Raw genomic sequence first — 21757 nt, forward strand, 5'->3', positions numbered from 1 at the left:
CGCAGACGTGCGAGGCATATAGGAAAAACAGTAGACGCAGATAAGCAGATAGATTGGCCGAAGCGCACACTGACCGCTCAACCTCCTCCTCACACAGACATCATGCCCTCTTGTCGAAAAGATCACCTCGGCTCTCTATCAATTCGCGTTTCATTTATTAGGCTTTTCTTGTTTAGCAAGATTCGAAACCCAGAAATAAGATCTTTATTCTTTTCTGAGAGCAAGGCAAAGTTTTTCCACTCGAACCAATCAACGAAAATCAGAAAATATAAAAATCTAAAATTTTCGAATTCCCGCTCCCTTCCATAGCACCCTAGTGACGCAGACGGTTACAGCGCTGATTTTAAAAATTGATTGCAAGAATCAACGATTCAGTTAGAATAACCGGCAAATGATGTACTAGAAGTCCACCCTAGACTAAAAATTTGAGCTTAATTATCTCGGTGTTTAGGAGAGATATCAAAAATCTGTCAACTGATAAAATATTGGTAATATCATGATAAACAATTGATCAGTTGAACATTTTTTGATATCTTTTGAATGAACCGAGATAATTGACCTCAAAGTCCACGTACTTGGTGAGCTTCTCGAGCATTTACGGTATTTCTGTTCTAGCCAATTTCAATTGATTCGCGTAGTATTCTCCACTTTCTCAATAAATCTTCCACTCAAATTGCTTATTTTCAGGGTAGCAAAGTGATCAAACTAAAGAAAATGGATTCGCAAAACAACATGTATTCGGAAAAAATGGAAGAAGAAAATACGGATTCGGTTGGCTCGAGACTGGATTCGGTTGGCTTGGGACAGATGTGAGTTTTTCATGCTATTTAGAAAAAAAAACATCTTGTTCGGCAAAAATCAGTAATCCTAGTAGTAAGATAGTGTCGATAACAACCGTGGTGGTGGTCACGAATAGATAATTGCCGAAAAGATCGGTTCACCCAATTCGTCCGAAACCGCATTGTTTCAAGGTTAAATCATATTAGAAAACTTTTTACGTTTGTGTTAGAAAACCAAATATGAATTTTTAAATTGTGCTATTTTCATAATAAATGCTGATGTGAAGCTGTAAATATGCAACGGGTGCGAAATGTATACTTTTTGAAAAGAGTTTATCCATTCAGTAGTTTTAAAAAGAAGCAAAAAATCCACAGTACAGTCCGAATCTCCTAAACTCTTTTCTAAAAGGTTAAAAATTCGATTATCAGAAAAATCGTATTGTTTTTAAGTAAAATAGTGAATGTTTTGAACCGCAAAACACCAATTTGTTAGTTTATCATTCTGAATTTCAGGTCCCATCTTTCATCGCTACCAGATGGTTCTAAAGATAGACAGGATTCAAGATCCGGAGAAGCATCACTTCCAGATGAGTCGAAGAGCCAAGAATCGTGAGTTTTTGTGACAATTTGGAAATCTCAACTCGAAATACGGAAATTTCGACAAAACTTGTCATTTTTCTAAAAAGTTGGCTATTGTGATAGCATGAGCTGATTATGTTAGGAGGAAAACGACAAACCAAACCTCCTAAACTCATCAGCTTTTGAAATCCTCATTTTATGAAATATTCGTCTTGAGTCATAGAGAAATTTTCGGAATCGAGAGATACCAGAATTTTCAAGCTTTTCATTTGTGTTTCAGAACCCGTCTCCCATCTCTTGAAGCTTCCAATGGAGGTGAAGCAATGGATGAAGACAGATCGACACGCACAGAATCGTGAGTTTTTGTAGCAGTTCGGAAAACTTAAATACAAAAACAAGAATTTTGGCAAAAACTACTAATTTTCTGGACAAATTGACAATAGAGATAACATGAACTGCATTTATAACGAAAAAAAACCACAATACAATTCAAAATCGCACAAATCGAATAGTTTTTGAGTCATAGAGGAATTTTTTGAATCGCAAGATACCAGCATTTTCAAACGTCTTTTATTTCAGGGTCCATCTTCCGTCTATTCCAGTTGCGGATTCACAAACCCAAGCAGCTGAACAAATCGATGGAAACAATTCGGGAAGCAATGGACCGTGAGTTTCTGTGGCAATTCTTAAAACTTCACTCGTAATGCGGGAATTTCGATTAGGCAAAATACCACAATGAAATTCAAACCTCTTAAACTCTTCCACCTTTTTTTCTGGAAATACGGTCTCAACGAATTCCGACCAAGTATTAATGTTCTGACCAGGGTCCAATTACGGTCTGAACTTCATGTTTCCTTTTGAGCCGTAATAATTGTTATCGTCTACCGTAGCATCTGAGAAATGGATAAATGGAGCTTGACGGGAGCTTCGGTGATATGAACCCTAATTTCAAAAACACTTGGGTAAACCACCGGACCGATTTTTTACATGAGAAATCTAGAGATGAAAGAAAATGGGAACTTACCTCCGTTACGTAATAGAGGGGTTTAAATCGTAAGTGTATTATCAGTGAGAGTACTCGTATGAGGTGTGGACAGTAGCAGGAAGCAAGAAAGAGAAACAAGGGCATAACAAAAAAAAGTTTGGAACGTTGGAACCGTGACCGGAACCTTGGGACCCTTCTTCCCAGAAGACCCACTACTTCTTCAATGTTCGAAAATCACAGTTTATAAAATCTCAGACCCCCTTCAAGTTCAATGAATCGCAAGACGCCAGCACCATCAAGCTAATTATTTTTTATTTCAGGGCTCGTCTTCCATCTCTAGAAGTTTCCAATGGAACTGGATCAGTGGTCTACAGATCGACACGCACAGAATCGTGAGTTTTTGTAGCAGTTCTGAAAACTCAAATAAAAATGCGAGAATTTTGGCAAGAACTACCACATTTTTGGAAAATTGGCTTCTTTCCGGTAAAAACGGTCCCAAAAGAGGATCACCGGTCCCGAAAATACGGAAAACGGTCTCATTGTTTCGACAACGGTCTCAATGTCTCGAGAACGGTCCCAAAGTACAGACACAGGTCCCAACAATACGACAGCGATCCCAATTAGTCTTGCTCAATGAACCCTATTTCCAAATTTTCGAGTTCGGTGTCATTTTTTGGATGTGAAGGTGTTTCAGCCTAAGCCTTAAAATACAGGAAGAAACTTAAACATCTAGGAGAAATTAAATGAAAGAAGTTAACATTTCGTTGATATTTGGGAATTGCAGTACTTTGACAGGAATGTTTCTCAGAATTTTACGTTTTTGTATTGTAGGCTTATGCTAAAACGCTTTTCTCCGGGCAGTAATACAGACAAGACGTTTCAGTTTAAGCCGATAATTTGTTTTTTTTTTAAATTTCCGTTTCTGTCGCTGTGTTTCTTTAGTTGAAACAAATTTTAAAATTTTCGATTTGCCGAATAGCATCTCGAGATCAAGCCTGGTTGGGACTGTTGTCGTACCCTTGGGACCGTTGTCGGAACAATGGGACCGTTGTCTAAGTTCGTTGGGACCGGCGGTCCCAATTTGGGACCGTTTTTTACGGAAAGAGACCATGGTGATAGCGTGAGCTGATTTTGTAATGAAAAAAGAAACCCACTATAATTCAAGCTTCCACAAATCTGATAGTTATGGAGTCAAAGAAAGATTATTAATTGCAAAATACCATACTTTTCAAGTTTACAATTTTTTTCATTCTAGGGATCGTCTACCATCTCTGCCAGATGCCAATGGAACGGCTCCGAAGGACCAAGAAGCTCAACGAATGGACCAAAGCAGTTCGACAGACACAGAATCGTGAGTTTTTGGGGCAGTTCTGTAAATTCAATTTGAATGCGGGAATTTCGGGGGAAACTATCACTTTTCTTCAAAAGTTGAGTTGATATTATGATCGATGCGAGAGTAATAACAGATGATCTGTACAAATACCCACTGCCGTGACTAGCAATTTCTGATGGGAGGCTTTTAGAGAAAACCGATACTAAAGAAAACCAAACTCCAACAAAATATAACGATTGTTCTGGTAATATTTCAACCTTACATTGCCGACCAAAATCTGGACGAGGCCGGCTATACAGCTGTTTTTTACTAGTTCTGGCCGAAACCTGACCAACTGGAAAGCCAAAAGGAGTTTTCTCTTCCACTTTTGACCAGAAGTGACTAGATGTCATCCAATTACGCATAGTGAACCTAGTTGACATCAGCACGAATGTTTTTGCATTTTACCTGTGTAGTCTGATCCGGCCGCGGCTTTTCCAATTTTTTGCTCTGAAGCCGTGGCACAGTTTTGCTTTTTTTTTTTTTTAATTCCTAATATCCACATAATTTTTTTCAGTCCGTCTCAAGCCCTGCCCATCGCCGTCATCGTTGCCGTGCCGGACCCAACCACTGTAAAAGTCAACAGTATCAAGAACTGGCTCGCGAGGTATGATTTTAATTAATCGAATTTTTCCTCAGAATTTTTCAATTTTTCCTCAGAGTTTTTCCTAGGCGTGAAATCCTTCCTATTACGGATTAAATAGTCTTCTGAGTGTTCTAACATCATGGATTATTGTTTTTCACTGGCCACAATCGAAAAGTTATGATAGGATTTTAGAGAAAAGCCAAATATCTGAAAAAGTACAATAAGAAACGACATAGAAAGAAACGAATGCGTCCAAAGTTATTGAAAATTTCGGAATTTTCGTTTACTGTTGAGAGCATCGCCAATAAATCGTGTTTGTCGGTTTAAACACCTAAACAATAGCTTTTCTACCAATTAAAACAATTTTCCCCCTTGCAATAAACAATTACTAAACCTTTTTCAGTTTCTCCGCCAGCTCTTCTATTGGAACGACGTCGTCGTCGTCGTCTCCCGGTACGTCGTCGTCTCCAGCTCCATCTTCGAGAAGAGCTAATCTCAGGTTTGTTTTTTTTTATCTGTATTTATTTATTTTATTTATTTATTTATTTATTTATTTCAACGAAGGGGAGAAAACCACTAACACGTGAAATGTCAATGAAACTAGGAGATATAACAGGGACATACATTTGTAGTAATTGGGAGATGAAGGATAAACCGAGTTAGTAATTAGTTGAATTCAACACAAGAAAATGTTTTAGATCACAGGATAATAGTCGATTTTTGAAAGCCGCTGACGAGGGCTTTACCGGAGACACATTGGCGGGTAAAGAGTTCCAACATCTGATTACTCTATTAGAGAGAAACTGAGAAGATATTTTTGTTGAGATTTTGAAAAGTGATTTGAGATAGTATTTGTGACGTCGCAATGATCCAGCATGATTAAATATTTCGAAAATTGGAACCTCCATGATAATTTCTTTGGAAACAATAATTTTATACGTGTAGACCAAATCATTATAGAGTCTGCGATACTCCAAGGAACTTAGCTGACATTCTTCCAGTGCTTCAAAGTATGAAGTGTATGCCATCCTGAATTTTTTGAAAATTCTGAAAACAAATGACTTTTGCACCGATTCCAATTTTATAATATGATCCTTTAGGATTGGAGAAGTGACTATCGTTCCACATTCGAGTAAAGGGCGTATGTAAATTGTATAGCATTTTATAAAAACACTCCACGATGCGTTTTTTAGAATGGAAAAGAACATGTGATCCTCTGATGTGATTTCCGAATAATCAACGAATAATGATAATGGAAACTCAGGTTACTGGAAAAGTAGATTCCAAGATCACGGACATTTTCCACAGGGGGAATCAAATCTTGATTTAATTTGGGATTCATAACATTGGAGTTGGCATATTTTCTTGTTGCATTGAATTTGATGTATTCGCACTTTTTAGGAGCCGCTTTCATTTTCCACTTCGAGCACCAATTCTCCAATTCAATTAAATCTGCATCAATCAATCTATCATTCGTATCATAAATTTTCAAGTCATCTGCAAACAGTAGATAGTCACTTTGAAATTTGTCCCCAATACAATTAATATATAACAAGAAGAGGGTAGGCCCAAGAACAGATCCCTGCGGGACTCCGGACAATACGCGCCTCTCCTTCGATAGTATATCATTGATTTTGACTTGAAATTTTCTAATCCGTGACAAATGAACGAAGCCAATTTCTTAGTTTGGGAGATATCCCAAAGCTTTCCAACTTATGAATCAATCTGTTTATCGGCACTGTATCGAAGGCCCTCTGGAAATCAATATAGACGCTATGGGTATCTAACCCATTTAAAGAATTGAAAACAAGCTTGTTCTGGTAGGCGATCAGTTGGGAAATTGTACTTCTCTGATTAAGGAACCCGAATTGTTTTTCTGATAATAGGTTATTTTCGGATAAGTATTGGACTAGATGTTTTCGTATCAACTTCTCCATAATCTTGCATATATTGGATGTTAAAGAGATTGGTCTATAATTCAAAGGATCGGAGCGGGAGCCTTTCTTATGAAGCGGCATAACAATCGCCTCCTTCCAAGATTTTGGTATTCTTCCAACTCGATAACTTTCTGTGAATATAATGCATAGTGGAATCGCAAGAGGAGTACACGCTCTTTTCAGAAATATTGACGGGATACTATCCGGAGAAGTATTATTTCGGCCTTTCAGTTTATATAGTAATATCTCGATATTCTCCGGCGTGAATATGACATCTGAGCTAAACTTAGAAGTTAGATTCCCTGTAGCAGGAAGGATATCTTTGTCAATGTTGAAAATTCACTGAAGCAATCTCCAAATATTTCGGCTTTTCCTTCATCACTCATGATAACATTCTCATTAGATTTATATCGAATTGCCGGTATATCACTGTTTCCTTCAAATTTCGATTTCATAAATCCGAAAAAATTTTTTGATCCAGAATTCAGACGTTTATAGATTCTTTCTTCTTTAGATTTTACGAGTGACCTTTTGAATAGTGCTGAAACATGTTTATACTCGTCCGAGTTACCTGCTTTCTTCCAAATCAATAATTTCTTCTTTAGTAATTGTTTGGTTTCTTTGGAGTAAATTATATTATGAATTCGATGAGTTTCTGTTGGTACAAAAGATTCAATAAGCTCCAGAATAATTCCTCTCAAATTATCAAACATTTCATCAATTGACATTGTTGAAAATCGTAAATCCCAGTCGATATTTGATAGAATATAATTCATCGATCTAAAATCTCCTTTTTTGAAATTTTTCGTTGATTTGAGGGGTGAAATAGAATTAAGCAATATAAAGGTATCAATCTCAATCCTGCAATGGTTACTGAATTTCTCACCAACAATGACATCACGAATAATGTCCATGGAATTAGTGAACACCAGATCCAATATATTTGGTTGTTCGAGTCTTGTTGGATTTTGTACAAATTGCGTCAGGCCATTATAAAGCGAAAAGTCCAACAGTGACTGGCATTGAGAATCAGATGCTGTATATGAATTCCAATCAACATGGGCACAATTGAAATCTCCAGTGATAATAGATGGATTTTCAGTTGACAAGAGTATGTTAAGTGATTCTCGAAGGTCCTTAAAACAGTAGTTGTGATTAGGATTGTAGCTTACAATTAATCTTGTAGTTTTGCCATGTATTTTGATATCCACAGATAGAATTTCAACGGATTCAAGATGTGTCGGAAGTGATACTACCGTATAATTGATAGGCTTCTTGATTAGTATGGCTAGACCTCCGCCATGTCTGTTTCGATCTTTCCAGATTACAGCATATTTTTCATCAAGAGATAGCAGGGAGTCAGGATAGTTTGAATCAATTTTAGTTTCCACTAAACAGAGAATATCGATGTTGGAATTAGAAGACCATAGATCGAGTTGGAGGACTTTGTTCTTAATTGAGCAGCTATTGGTGTAACCAATTTTTAGAAATTTTCTGGGATCGAGTGTTTTTTGGCCCATGGCCACGGCTCCTGATTTTCTCTGTAGACAACTTTGACGACTTCCAGATTGCGAACCTTATAAATGGTTTGACCTGCCTCGTTGTTCTTTTGGATCACCGTTTTCCAGGATTGTCGATATTTCTCGAGTTCTGGTTTGGAGAGGTCTGGGCGGGGAAACGCATTCAAGCACCCCTGTATTGAAGCCTTGATTGAGTTGAATTTGGTGAGGACAGTTCTTGCTTCCTCCTTGGACTTGAATGCCAGGCGCACAATGGGCGGCCCTTTGGCGCCCATTGTGATGAGGTATGCGAAAAACCGATGGCGTCGAAGTACCGCAGTCCTTGGCAATTTTGGAGGCGAATTCAGCTTTCTCAATAGCTTCTTCCGAAAGGTCGATATTTTTGATGATCACATTCGATTTCCGTGCATCTTCAGAGTTAGCCAATGAGGCAGCTCGCATGAAAGTGATTTGGGATTCTGGAGCAGAGATGGTTGAGGCGACAGCTGAAGCAAAAGTTTTAATTAATGTAGTAGGAGGTTTTGGTGATTCTTTAGGTTGAGATGATAACAATTTGAGATTCTCCTCCAAGCCATCAACTTTTTCCGTAAGATTCGACAAATTGGCATTTAGAATACAGTTTTGGTTTTTCAACATTGTGTTTTGAGATTGAAGCTTGAGAATCGTTTCAGCCAGCGACTTAAACATCATTGCAATATCATTCACAGTGAATTCTTCTTTCGATTTGAAATCATTTGACAGCAGATCATATAATGGGTTAGACATATCATCCACAGATTCAATTATATCATCCACAGCTTCCTTACTGGAATATTCAGACAATTTGGATTTCTTACCGCCATTTTCATCTTTCAAGGCCGAGAGAGCTTTTCTCTTATTTCGAGGTTTATGTTTAATAATAGTTACAACCATAGCGGCCAAAAAAATCGATATCAGAGGAATAGAAGGGGTCACCGCACGCTACAGAGACGCGGGAGGGAATGATTCATATATGTTTCATTTCATTATAAACTTTTTTAGGAGCCTTCCGAAGAGAAGCTACAACGAGAAAGACGACGACGACGATCGGGAATCAGGCGATGACGAGTACGACGTCGCCAAAGACGATCCACAGGCAAAAAAAAGGAGGAAAGAAATGGAGCGAGAAGCAAGGAAGCTCCAGAAAGAAGCTGAGAAGAAGGAGAAGGAGTTCCAGAGAAATATGAAAAGACAAGCAGAAGAGAAGCGAAGACAGGATCGGAGAGAGGAGAAGCAAAGGCTGGCCGAAGAAGCCGAAATCCAGAAGAGATATGAAGAAGATTTGAAGGAGCTCGAAGCGATTAAGAAAGAGCAAGCGGAAAAAGCGTGGAGAAAGCAAAAGATAGAAGATGATTTTCACAAAGAGCGACAGAGAGCTTCGAAACGATTTTCGACCGAGCTCAAAAAGCATGCGCCTCAAGAAAAGGAGTCACGGCAACATAGAAGCCATTCAGTGGATTGGGTCATGCTTGCGGAAAGCTCGCCGATTGACGCAAGCTTCAAAGCCAGCAACAATGGCTCTTACTTCCAGCTCCTGGAGGAAACAAGAAAAATAATGAAGAGGCAATTCGCGAATTCCGTCGATTTCATGGAGAGATCAGCGAAAATGAATAACGGATTCTATTTTAAGTCAATCCAAGATCCTTTCTTCCTGGCAGCGAAAATGCGCCAAGAAGAAACTAATCAACGGAACATCTTCACATCGTTTGATGATGAGCTCAAGATTCGTCCAGACGACAGTCTTTTGATGTTCCCGCAATGGAATGAAGAGGAGCAGGGCAAGCTTGATACTCATTTTGGTCAACTGCCACGCGGAGGTCTGATTAAAGACTTCGGCAAATTGCTGGGAATCGAGCCACTGTCTCAAACTGTGGCGAGGATTGGAGTCCACACAATGGACAAAATCACAAATTCGGCCTCGAGGTAACTTTCATTCTAGTTTTCAGTCTAACATTAAAGAAAAAAAAATCTATATTAGATGATAAATTGAAAAATCTGATGACCGTCTTATTAATTTATATTTATTTTCAGGGCTCGAAGTCTTGAAGCCTTACCGATAAGGCTGCCCTTCTCCTGAAGGGTTGGAAGCCCGAGGATGTGGAGGAAGAGCCCAGAGTGCCCAGAGCCGGACACTACTTTTTGTATATATACAAAAAGGTGGTTAAGGTCGACGATTGGAAGACTTCAGACCAAATGGAGTTTGTGCGGGACCTGCTCTTCTGGCTTCCAGTCCACTTGGCGGATCTCATCGGGCCCCTCCACGTCCCTCGTCCATCACTCCACGGTAAGTAATTTTTCGTTTTTACTTTGGTAACAATCTATTCCGGCAACAGCCGTTGATAATTGATTTTCTATTTCAAACCCAGAAGTTTCTTGTTTCAGCCATCTGCCGTCAGCTCTTCGCTGTACTGCTTGACGAATGGATGGTTTCAATGGAGGAAGTTCTTGAAGAGGAGCTTCAAAGTCTCTACAGGCTCCAATTTGCCTCGTGGAGGCTTGAGTGCTCCATGCTCCAGTCTGATGCCCCGGTGCTCGACATGCTGTCTCATTGGAAGCCAGCAAAGCGTCCGGAAGGACTCTTCGGTCATCTGGAAGGTCCCTTGGAGAGCGAGAGAAAAAGAAAGAGCATGGAGCTCTGGAAAGCAAAGAAGGACTGCCGCTTCAATCGGAAATACAGTCGCCGCATCGAGAGACAGAACAACCGGAAAGGAGAAATGATTTTGGAGGGGCAGCCGAAAAGACAAGCACCGAGAGGACGCTGGCAATCATGCCCGCCTGCTATCGATTCGACTAGGATTCAGAAGCGACAAAGACCAGAAGAGGAGAGGATTCGCATTCCGCGGAACCTCCTCCCAGACTATTGGGGTGGATCTTTCTAAGTTTTTTTTTCGCTTTTTCTTAAATTTTTTCGTTTCCCTTTTCTAATTTTTACTCTCCTGTGCGCACTTAATTGTCTTCTTTTGCCTCTCTCACAATCATTTCACATTTGTCATGATCCTCGTTTATTATTTCTCTCCAATCCCATTCCGATCCCATTCCGATCCCCCGATTCTTTTTTTTTTTGGTCCCATTTCTTTCCCTACGTGTTCAAATCCATGAACAAGTGTCTCATTGAAATTCATCGAAACTGAATACTTATCTTTTTTAATACCTTTTTTGAAATATTGGAATAATCAATAAACTTTGAAATCGTTTGAAAATCGGTTTGTATTATTATATTTTCCCTGAAATGGTATTATAACCATGAGCATTTCCTTCTCTTCTCCAATTTCAGATCTTTCACTTTTTTTCAACATCGTATGCTCAAATTGGTAAGTCTTCTGAACTAGAATCCACTAAAATTCAATTTTTTTCAGAGCTGAGCCGTTCAATCAAATTGGCAAATTGTGCTTGAATCCCTGTTGGAATGCATTATTCGGAAAAACCAATCAAAAACCAATCTGGTCGAGCAAAATCCCCACAACGTGTGCAGAAAATTTCAAGTACAGAGGTGAGAGAATTTCGCCTAAACTTTGTGAATTCAATTTTTTAGAAAAGTTTTCCAATTCGAATCTACCAACACCTTTATTGCATATATCTGAATAATGAGAATGGCACATCATTAAAACTCATAAACTGGAAGCTTCTATCGATTTTCTGAAGTATTCAACAAGATGAAACCAACAATCGGGCTGGCTAAGCAGAAGTATAGCAAAAAATGAAGTAGGTATTTCAGTCTTTGTATTAGAATTTTTTGGAATAGAGAAAATTTCTTTGTGATTGAACAGAAACCGTTTGAGAAATAATTTCAGGACAACCATGACTGGATAGTGCAGTCGACGTACAAGGTACGTTTTGGGGGAGAATTAGAAAAGAACTATAGATTGAAACAAACCTGTGAAAAAAAGTTCATGAAGAGTTTTAAAAAACTATCTTTCTAAAATCACTGTGTCCAAAAAAAAACTGAAATAAATTTCTAACTATCATAACCGCTTGAAAAGAGTTTCCGAAAAAAAAAACAAATTATGCAAGTACCGTGAAACCTCTACACTGTCAATTTTGAGCTTAAGTATCTCGATTCCTGTGAAAGATATCAAATTTTTGTCAACTATTGAAATGCTTGTCATAATATCATCATTATTGTGTCAGTTGACAAAATTGTGATATCTTTCACAGGAATCGAAATAGTTGAAATCGAAGTTGATCTTTTAGATGGGCCTCTATTAGAGGAAATACGAGTAACAGCACCCTAGTTTTAATATCAATCAAGCACTACTTGTTATCTTCTAAACTTTTTTATTACAGAGCCTCTATTGTCGTCCTCTTGCCACACAACTTCCAGATTGCCACTCACATTCATTTACGCCTACACCCCCTACATTCACAGGTCCCACCAATTTTCCTGGCGCCAATTCTGCTGAACACACTTGCACACTTTTTTAATATTCTGATAAGTTTTTCCAACACGTCATCATGTTTTCGGTATCGTCGCCATCTTTTTTCTGTTCATGTTTAATACTTATTCTACTGTAGTTTTATTGTAATTTAGGCTCCCCCTTCCCCTCCCCATTTTGCTCCAATATATTTCACCCAGTTTTTTCTAATTTTCATTAAAACCCTCACAAGTTTAAGCTCAGCCAAATTCGCCAACTATGTTCTTTGTTCCACATATTTTTTTTTCTCCTTCTGTTATAATAAAATTATCTTCTCCTCTGAATACCTGTTCTCTGCTTTTAGGGATCACTTTTTTACCCTCTTTTATTTACCTTAAGAATCTCTCTAGTTTCCCTAGTAGTTTGATTCATTAAATTCGCTTTAGACCTCCCCCAGATTCTCTCATAGAATATTATTCTGAATATCATCTGTATTGCCTTATGAGCTGTCAACAGTGTAATAAACAATTGATATAGACGATTTATGATGGTGGTCTTGATTGAACGACAGGTGTGCCTGAATAGTTGTCAACACAGTTTTTCTTCCTTCTTCGTACCAACTCATACAACATTTCAGATGGCTTATGTTTTCACAAAATTTTCCTTATTGTCTTGGTTGTGTGCTTTTTTCATTGAAGCGCGTTTTCAGCTAAGAACCCTCTTTTTTACCGATGGTATCTCTTCTTCACCTACAGTCCTTTTTCTTTGGTCCTTCCGTCTTTGTGCTCTTGGAAAACTGGTACAGAACACATTAACGAGACTCCGCCCATACAAAGAGCACGACGTTTAGCAGGCGATGGTCCCATCTCGTCCTCCCACACTCATTCTTGTCGTTTAGTTTCGTTTTTTCCTGCCTCAATAGTTCCTCACATTTTTTTAAATCTGTTCGACCAACCTTCGCCGCTCCGAATACCTAGCTGGTGCGCATACACCGTGATTTCGTTGCTCCGTTTTTCAATTTCCAAACACTGATTTGAACGTTAATTTAGATATCTAAATCTCACAGCGTTAATTTGGATCTCTACAACTCAAAACTGCGTTCTGTGCACTAGATATCAAGTTTTCAAATTGGGATTCATTACTTCCAGACCCAACATTTTTCGCCGGTTTCAAAAAATGCCCTAAATATCTAAGTCCCCTATCCTTCAAGAGATAATTACGCGATATGTGCATTACTGCGACATTCCTGCCGTTTTCGACGCCGTGAATACATGTTCGTGCCATCAGCACGGTCTCACCATGTCCCGTCATTTGAAAAAGTTTATTTGCGCACTTAGTGCCTTTTGACGCGATTCAGCCGCCAACCTTTTGCCTATAATCGTCTATCACTGCGATTTTGTTGCTCTGATTTTCGCTTCAGTTTGAAAATTAATTTTGGTCTCCGGAGATTCGAAGAAAAAAGTTTTCCTATTGAAAGCCAGGACTGAAAAATCTCCGAAAAATCTCCTGCCCACTCTCCTCCCTCCTTTAAAAGATCCTTTAAAAGCCTCTGGGAAATTGGTATAGTACACGTCAATCTGGTACACATCACCGAGACTCCGCCCATACAAGGACCACCGCGTTCAGCAAATGATGGTCCCATCTTATCCTCCCGCACTTATTCCTATTCTTGTCGTTCAGTTTCCTTTTCTCCTTTTTAGTTTCCTGCATTCATCGATTTTTTAGTGTTTTTATTTGGTTTCTATGTAATATTTTGTTACGAAACCGCCTTTTTTCAAAGAACCGCTAAATCACTGCCCAGCTCGATGAGAAAAATTATATTTTACTGATTCATATCGGCTTATTTCATGCTCGAATTTGCCTATCTGCTGCCCATCTCTGCTCATTTGCTGCTCTTTCTCGCGTATTCTTACTTTCCAACTTTGCGAACTTTCGAAGATACAAGATATCTGAAAAATCGAAATTTGTACCCACGATTTTTAGGCTCCGCGACGTTTCGAAAGACGACGTTTAAAAGTGTGACGTTTCGCAAGTGTGACGTCACACTTGTACGACGTTTTGAAAGTAATTCCAATTTGCCGCCACTACGACACTCCGCATGCCGCCATTCTCTGGGTCTCCATCTGCCCAGCGCACTCCATCTCTCGTCCACTCGGAGTGCACCCAAGTGTCTGCGTCTCTCACCATCTCGCCACCAAACCACCAACCGCTCTGCACTCATCAGTTTTCCCTTTTGCAGCGGCAGAGATAGGTGATTCCTCCAGGAGTGTCCCAATCTCCTCTCGCACTTATTCTTATTCTCGTCGTTCAGTTTCCTTTTCTCCTTTTTAGTTTCCTACATTCATCGATTTTTTAGTTTTTTTTTTATTTGGTTTCAATGTAATATTTTGTTAGGAAACCGCCTTTTTTTTGCAAAGACCCGCTAAATCACTGCCACCTGAAAAATCGAGATACCTGAAAAATTGAAATTTGTATCCACGATTTTTAGATTTCGTGACCTCTTGTACCCCCAAACCGTTGTGCCCTCCGAAATATGCTAGCACTACCCGCTTTCGCACTTTTTAAACTTTTCAATGATGCACTCATCACGCGATTTGTCCATTACTGCGATATTCTTGCGTTATCAATGCTAATCACCGCCAAGTTCAGCTGCACGGTTCCACCATGACCCATCATTCGAAAAAATTTTTAATCGCGCACTTGATGCCTTTTGACGCGATTTAGTTGTCTACTTTTTTCCTATGCGGAAATTTTCTATCACCCGTTTTTGTTGCTCTGATTCTTTCTTCAGTTTGAAACTTAATTTTATCTCCGAAGATTAGTTAAACAGTATTCCCATTGAGATTCAGGACTGTAAAATCTCCGAAAAATCTCCGTCTGTCCGTTTTTGGTAATATTCTTCATATTTTTTTGCATCATTTTATCCTGGGTGACCCTCTAACGGGTTCATTCTAACTTGCCGCCACTACGACACTCCACATGCCGCCATTCTCTGGGTCTCCATCTGCCCAGCGCTCTCCTCGCTATCTCTCGTCCACTCGGAGTGCACCCTAGTGTCTGCGTCTCTCACCATCTCGCCACCAAGCCACCAACCGCTCTGCACTCATCAGTTTTCCCTTCTGCAGCGGCAGAGATAGGTGATTCCTCCGGGAGTGTCCCAACGTGTGTGGATTCCTGCGGAACATGTTGAGCCCAGCAGATAACTGACTCTAGTAGATTGCTTTGAAAAAGTATCTTACTTTCTGCCAAACTTCACAAATTTTGGAGGGACAAATAACTTGAAAAATCGAAATTTGTACCTCTTGTACTCCCGAATCGTTGTATTCTTCAAATTATCTCATCGATCTCAGCGCTGTTCATGCTTATCATCACCAAATTCATGTCACCTACACCATCTTAGATGATTCTAATCTTGCGGCGCCATTTGTTGCTCTGATTTTGCCTGCGGCGCCATTTGTTGCTCTGATTTTCGCTTTTTAACCACCTGTTTGAAAATTGATTTTGTTCTCTGAAAAACAGATATACAGTTCTCAAATTGGGATCTCCGAAAAATTTCCTGCTCCCTATCCTTCAAGAAATGTCTAGTTTCTATTTCCATTTCTCTTTTCCTCTCAATTTTTATTTCGTTATCAAAAAGTTTAGGAAACTGTAATCAAAATTTCTTTCTTCTTGTTTGAAATGGAAAGTGTATACCATATTGCTCATCTTTCTCGACTTTTTCTTTTTTTTTCTTACGCTCGACAAAATCCCAATATTCCACAAACTTTTATTTTTCAGGTAATCTACTGGCCCCTCGAACGATTTGTCTACAACACCATCACGTCTTCTATCAGTCTTCAAAATAGCCGCAAACCAGCCGGATGAAACCACTCCAGACACTATGTAAGATATATCTTTTTCAAATCTCTAGTTCTGTTCTAGAGTCACACGAACTGAGATCTTGAATTAGTTTTTTGGTTTTTTGCTACCTGTGAAGAGTTCAATTAGTCCTTTTAGTCTTCTGTCTGTCCTGTCACAACAATGGTTATATCTAATTTCAGTGATTTTGCATACCTGTTTTTCACAATTTTAACTTTAAGGATTTAGGAATTCTCGTCGCCTTGTTTTTAAATTAAAAAGCCTAACATTTTTCAGAACACTTGGCCAACCAAATGTCCGTACCGTCGCTGGTGTTCTGATTGCAAGGAACCAACCAGTCAAACCAGAATTTGCTCATCTTGCTCGAAATGAATCTATTCAAATGGGACACATCTTCACAAATCCTATTCCAGCTGAAGACAGACTTGGTGCGCTATTCTACTCCCGGCACAATTACCCCGGAATACCGAGACGCAAGATGACAGCAAACGAGGTTGCCGCCCATAAAAAAAATTATGAATGGAAGGTGCAGACAACGTACACGGTATGTTGTGAAAGTTTAGAGGAGAATTAGAGCAGATTTAGAGAATGAATTTATTTTGAAAATAAACCGTAAAAAAGTTCATGGGGAGTACAAAAAACTGGCACAAAAATTATCTTGTAAAAATCACTGTGTATAAAAAATTTGATCAATTTCTAACTCTAAAATTCTCAAAATGAACTTCCAAAAAAATATCGTTCAAGCTCTATTTTCTTAGTTCCTACGCATGATATAAAAATGTGAAAGATATTTATGTGCTTGCAATATCATGATAAACAATAGCTAACTTCTATATATTTGATAGGATGTGAGATAATCGAGCTCGAAGTACAAATATCCACAGTATAGCGGTTCATTGAAGCATTCACACTATTTTCAGATTTAAAAAAAAAAAACATACAATTTTCAGAACATTTATAACCAGCTTCTCTGCACCTACGTCGGCTGGAACAGTACAGCGGCATTCGTTCAACTCGATGCGAGATTCAGGAGGGAGAATCAAGAGGTCTTGGGAACAGCTAGACAAAGAGACGCATACCTACGCAGTATTCAGCGTGATCCGGAAGCAACGGACGAAATGAAGCAAGCGACAAGAATGTGGTTATCAATGGGTCTTGATTTGTTGAATACTCCGCATCACCTTTTCTGGCTCTACGAAGACCTCAGCTATTATCACACAAAGATCCATCGAGTCCACGATCTGCCGCCTCTGATTTACTTGTGCCTACGTCGCAATCTGGTTATGCCGCCAAGGTTCAAGGTGAGTTAGGGCTTTAGAAATTGTCTGCAACTAATTTTTAAAAATTACAGTACACCATTTTCAATGTCGTCGAGGAGAGTGCAATGGATGTGATCCTCTCCGCACAATCGAACAAAAGTGTTGACGAGCTACAAAAATCATACAAGAAAAAGCTGACTAATGCAATCGATACTGCATGTGAATCACCGAATACTTGCCAATGCAATAAGCTGGTAAGTTCAATACTTTTCTAACTTTTGACTGTTTTTTGGTTTGGCAAAAGAAATTGTCGAAATGATAACCACATCAAAAATTTGGACAAATTTGAACTTAACCAAAATTCTGCGCATCAAAAAATATAGCATTACCTTCAATTAAACTTTTATATTTTCAGTGGCACATGTTATATGCTCCACAACCAGGATCAACCGAATCAGATGCGAAATATATGACACAGAATGGAGAAGGACGTTTGGACATGACTGATTTCGATGTTTCCGATTTAAGAGTTGTGATCGAATGTTCTGACACGTGCGGTTGTTCTTCCGAATGCCCTCGCCGATGCTCTCAACGTGGCCAAACAAAGATGCTCTTGGTTCGTTATGAGAATGAGTTCATCGATTTTGCCCTCCGAGCTGCGGAGCCTATAAGGCAAGGAGAATTCATCGTCGAGTACAATGGCTTGGTCACGCAAGCAGATACCGGCACCCGAAGAGATGAAAGCTACGACGTCGCTCTCAACCTTATCTGCCCGCAACTCGTCATCAACTCGTCTGCAATCGGGTGAGTTTGAAATTTGAAATGGAAATCTGAAATCTATCTTGATGTTTTGATTGAAAAATTGTTAAACGATAAGAACCACGACGATTTTTTCAAAAACATGACGCAAACTTTTTTCACCAAATTTTCTTTGAGATGAATATACAAGTTCTGACACTTTCGATAAAATCTTGAAATTCCTTTAAGATGTATAATCTTGGGAAAGACTGTAAATTTTAGTTTAATTTCACCTTCATTTTTCAGAAATTTATCGCGTTTTATGGCACATGGATGTCAACCGAACGCTGCGCTCATTGAGACTCACTCGAGAGTCAAGGACGAGGATCCGCTGGTTCCGAGAGTGTCGGTTTACGCCATAAAAGATATTGCTGCTGGGGAAAAAGTAGAAATCTCGTACTATCAAGAAGAGCAGCTCAAGTCCAAAGATGGTTATCCGTGCAAGTGAGTTTCTGAAAATTTTTGACAGCTAATAAGTTTAAATTTGACTATATCAGTTTCTAAGATACTTTCTCGCATCAAAAAATAACGCATTACGTTTTTTACAACTGTCCAAATCAGACGAAATTAAATTTCCAATTTTGACATTTTCAGGTGCCGTCCAGGCTGCACAAACACACTTCCACGTTATTACTGATTTCTTCTTGCCTTGGCCACAAATTCTCACACAGAGTATTTACTGGTTTAACCCGGCTCTCAAACTCTCCCCGTTCCACTCTACTTTTGTATGTCTCTCATTCGACCTTCACCATAGTTGCAAAGTAAATTCCTTTCCATATTTCTTATTTTTGCGATTCTTCTCATCTTCCTGCTCCCACTATTTTCCCATCTTTCTACAACAAAGTCGAAAAACAACATGATCTTAATCTTTGCTATTGCTATTGAATAGTTTTTAAACACTCTGTTGTATAGTTCACTAGCCTTTTATACAATCTGAGTATCTGACTCCGTCCCGCTCTCCTGTTTTGTACAGGTCATGTACCTTTTCTAGCCCTCGTTTTGAGTTTTGCTTTTTTTCTGTTCGAGGGTTTCTATTATCTCTCCCCTTTTCTTTGCCTTCTATTTGAGACTCCTCCTTTTTTCTCAACCCCGTTTTGTCATCCCATTGTGAATATTGTGCAAACTGAAATACAGCACAATCAAAATGAATCGGTTTGAGTAATCCAACATTTTTCAAAGCCAATCTAATATTTCATTTCATAAATATGATAATAACCCAGAAAAAGCACAAGAAGCTATTATAGAAGAACATAGAAATCTCACTTTCAGTGCTCCATCAATAATAGTTGGTTCAAATTCTACGACCATTGACTCCCTCTTTCCAGTAAAAAATAGGTTAAATTCCCAGGTAGCCACCTCCTTCACTTTGACAACACTGGACATAATGTTTTAAAAACATTTTGAAGTAATGAAAAGTTCCTTTCTGAAGGTGATTTTTGTTTAGAAAATTGTGGGTTCACATTTAACGTTGAATACCAAATTATCAATTTTGGATTCTCTTTTTTCTCAAAAAGGAGGAAGAAAAGTTTGTTGAATGCGTGTGTTTGCAATTGAATTTGTTTTCTTAAGGATAATCCTGGACAACGTTCAAATCGTTTTTTTCAACCATCGAGGGATCGTTTTTAAACACCGTAATGTGCTCCGGGTCTTTTGATTCAGCAATGTGTATTATCGATGAGTATCTTCAAAATTATATTTCTTTTAAACTACTAACGTCTTCAGAGGGGAAGCGGTGGCGCTCAATGAATTGGTTATGGAACATCTCTGGAATAAGAGGGAGCACTACAGTTGGTTGATGATAAAAACACAATACTGGAGCCAAAAAGAGATAGCCGAATGGTCAAACTTCTTTTTTTTAATGCAACACTTTCCACAGTCTTCAATCCCGCGTTTGTTAGTTCCTGTGAGTTTTTCAGGGAGGATCTTGATCCACACCCCACCAGTTATTACGGTCCTATTGTGATTGTTGATACTTCAACTGGTTCAGCACTTTGTAAAGCGCTGTATATTTTTCCTCCCACTTCACGCGACATCTCATCGCTCATATGATCGTTGTTCAATGCATTTTTTACCGATAGCTAGCTGTTATGGTTTTCCTCTCTTCTTGTTCTTTGCAGATGTGACACATCTCACTCCTCTTCGTAACGGACATAGCGTGTTAATCAACTAGAACAGCCCATTCTGCCTGTCGACCGCGTTTACCGATCAACACTATTAGCGCACACGTACACAACACAGTGACAAAAAAGAGGGTCCTTAAATGTTCTGTGTCTGTCCGATAGTCTCTACCGGGTGAACTTACACTTTTGATGTCTTGCTCCGTTTAACGTATCTATTAAGTAAATATTAGGAATAGTACTTTTTTTAGAAACCCGCTAAGATTTTCCGCGGTGTTTCGAAAAATTGACATTTTCTTGCAAGCGAATAGCTGGCTGATAGTTGATTTTTGCAGGATTTCAACAATGCGACAAGTGGTTTGAATGGGATGTTTCAATAATATTGATTTTACTGGAAAAGAAAAGAATCTTCGCCTGGCACCCTACCTACGTCATCTGGAGGCCACAAGCATTGCTAAAGATGTCAAAAAGGAAGGAGGGACATGGAAGGAAATGAGTGCTGACGATAAAAAGGTATGAAGAAGTTCAAAATCTATGAAATCCGAGTTCGAATTTCAGGACTGGGAAGAAAAAAATCGGCTCAGGATGATATTTGCTACGGAAATGAATTGAAAAAATACATGAACAGATGTAGTAATATTGGCTCATTTTCTATGGTGTCTAATCTTCCGAAAAATACATGTTTTCATCCTGTGTCTCCACGAGTACATTCGTGAAACTGATGATTTCAATGACAATCCGAAGTAAAACAAGCCATCCAAAGAAGCAACACCAGTCGATCATTCTGACAACGCTAGCTATGATTCTGATTACTTTCTGACCGTGGTTTTTTAGGGAGAGAAGAAAATATTGTTTATAAAATCTAACTCATGAAATTTCCAGAACTATGATGACTAGTGGAAAGTCTTTGTTCAAATTTGGTTCAAGACTGAAACATCAAATAAAAGCTCGAAGACTTCTGGATTCATATTGAATTTTTAATGCTAGCAGATTAAAGACAGAAGTCCATTCTTATGGAGAACGTCTACATGGAATGATCAATTAAAATTGGAATCTGAGAAACCCAGCAATCAAGAAATCTGGAGTTGTGAAAAATATGATTGAAAGACCAGTCGATGATATCAATGACAGATTTGACGCGTTTCGCTTCGTTATTGTGAGTTTTAAAGATTTTCAGTGCCAACCACCAGAATGCATGGTTAAGGTTCCTGTCTATTATTTTAAGACAAGAAATCTTTTTGGTTCTGTTTTGGTGGTTAAGCATCTGTTTTTTATTGGTTAAGAGAATGAGTTAAAGAAAGTGCATACCCAAGTTTTCAGAAACCAATGCAAAAATTAGTGCAGGTTACTTGTAAAAGTCTGGTCTTGAAATCAGATTTTTGCCTTTCCTCGAATGTCAATAGAGCTCAGAATTTGGATTTCGGAAATGTTTTTTTACGAAGCTTAAATTCAGATGATTATAAAATTCCTGGAAATTGGAAGATGGGTTTTGGATTAGCTGTGAGAGCAATCCCAGCTTCTGCAAATTTTCAAATAGGTTTTCTGATACTTGGTTTTTAGCTTAGTACAGTTCCTTCTGAGAAAGCTGTTGTCTCCT

At 38.8% G+C, this 21757-nt stretch overlaps 3 protein-coding genes across 3 annotated transcripts; 2 read left to right on the forward strand and 1 right to left on the reverse strand.

Moving 5' to 3' along the window:
• Nucleotides 1-714: 714 nt before the first annotated feature.
• Nucleotides 715-10655, forward strand: CBG16274 (the record flags this gene model as incomplete). The annotated part of the gene is made up of 11 exons (XM_002643524.2): nt 715-809; nt 1293-1388; nt 1639-1713; nt 1938-2024; nt 2664-2735; nt 3599-3694; nt 4233-4322; nt 4705-4800; nt 8779-9699; nt 9825-10060; nt 10159-10655. 11 exons carry the CDS (start codon nt 715-717, stop codon nt 10653-10655), a joined length of 2361 nt encoding a protein of 786 aa, XP_002643570.2.
• CBG16276 lies at nt 7722-8670 on the reverse strand (the record flags this gene model as incomplete). Its single annotated transcript, XM_002643525.1, has 2 exons — nt 7722-7931; nt 8152-8670. The coding sequence occupies 2 exons, from the start codon at nt 8668-8670 to the stop codon at nt 7722-7724; spliced, it is 729 nt and encodes a 242-aa protein (XP_002643571.1).
• A 2772-nt stretch (nt 10656-13427) lies between the features above and the next one.
• On the forward strand, nt 13428-18680 carry CBG16272 (the record flags this gene model as incomplete). Its single annotated transcript, XM_045238811.1, has 7 exons — nt 13428-13447; nt 16263-16530; nt 16937-17287; nt 17338-17499; nt 17661-18049; nt 18290-18487; nt 18638-18680. The coding sequence occupies 7 exons, from the start codon at nt 13428-13430 to the stop codon at nt 18678-18680; spliced, it is 1431 nt and encodes a 476-aa protein (XP_045095880.1).
• Nucleotides 18681-21757: the final 3077 nt, after the last annotated feature.

This window comes from Caenorhabditis briggsae, assembly GCF_000004555.2.
Source record: "Caenorhabditis briggsae complete genome, chrX, whole genome shotgun sequence".
Taxonomy (NCBI): domain Eukaryota; kingdom Metazoa; phylum Nematoda; class Chromadorea; order Rhabditida; family Rhabditidae; genus Caenorhabditis; species Caenorhabditis briggsae.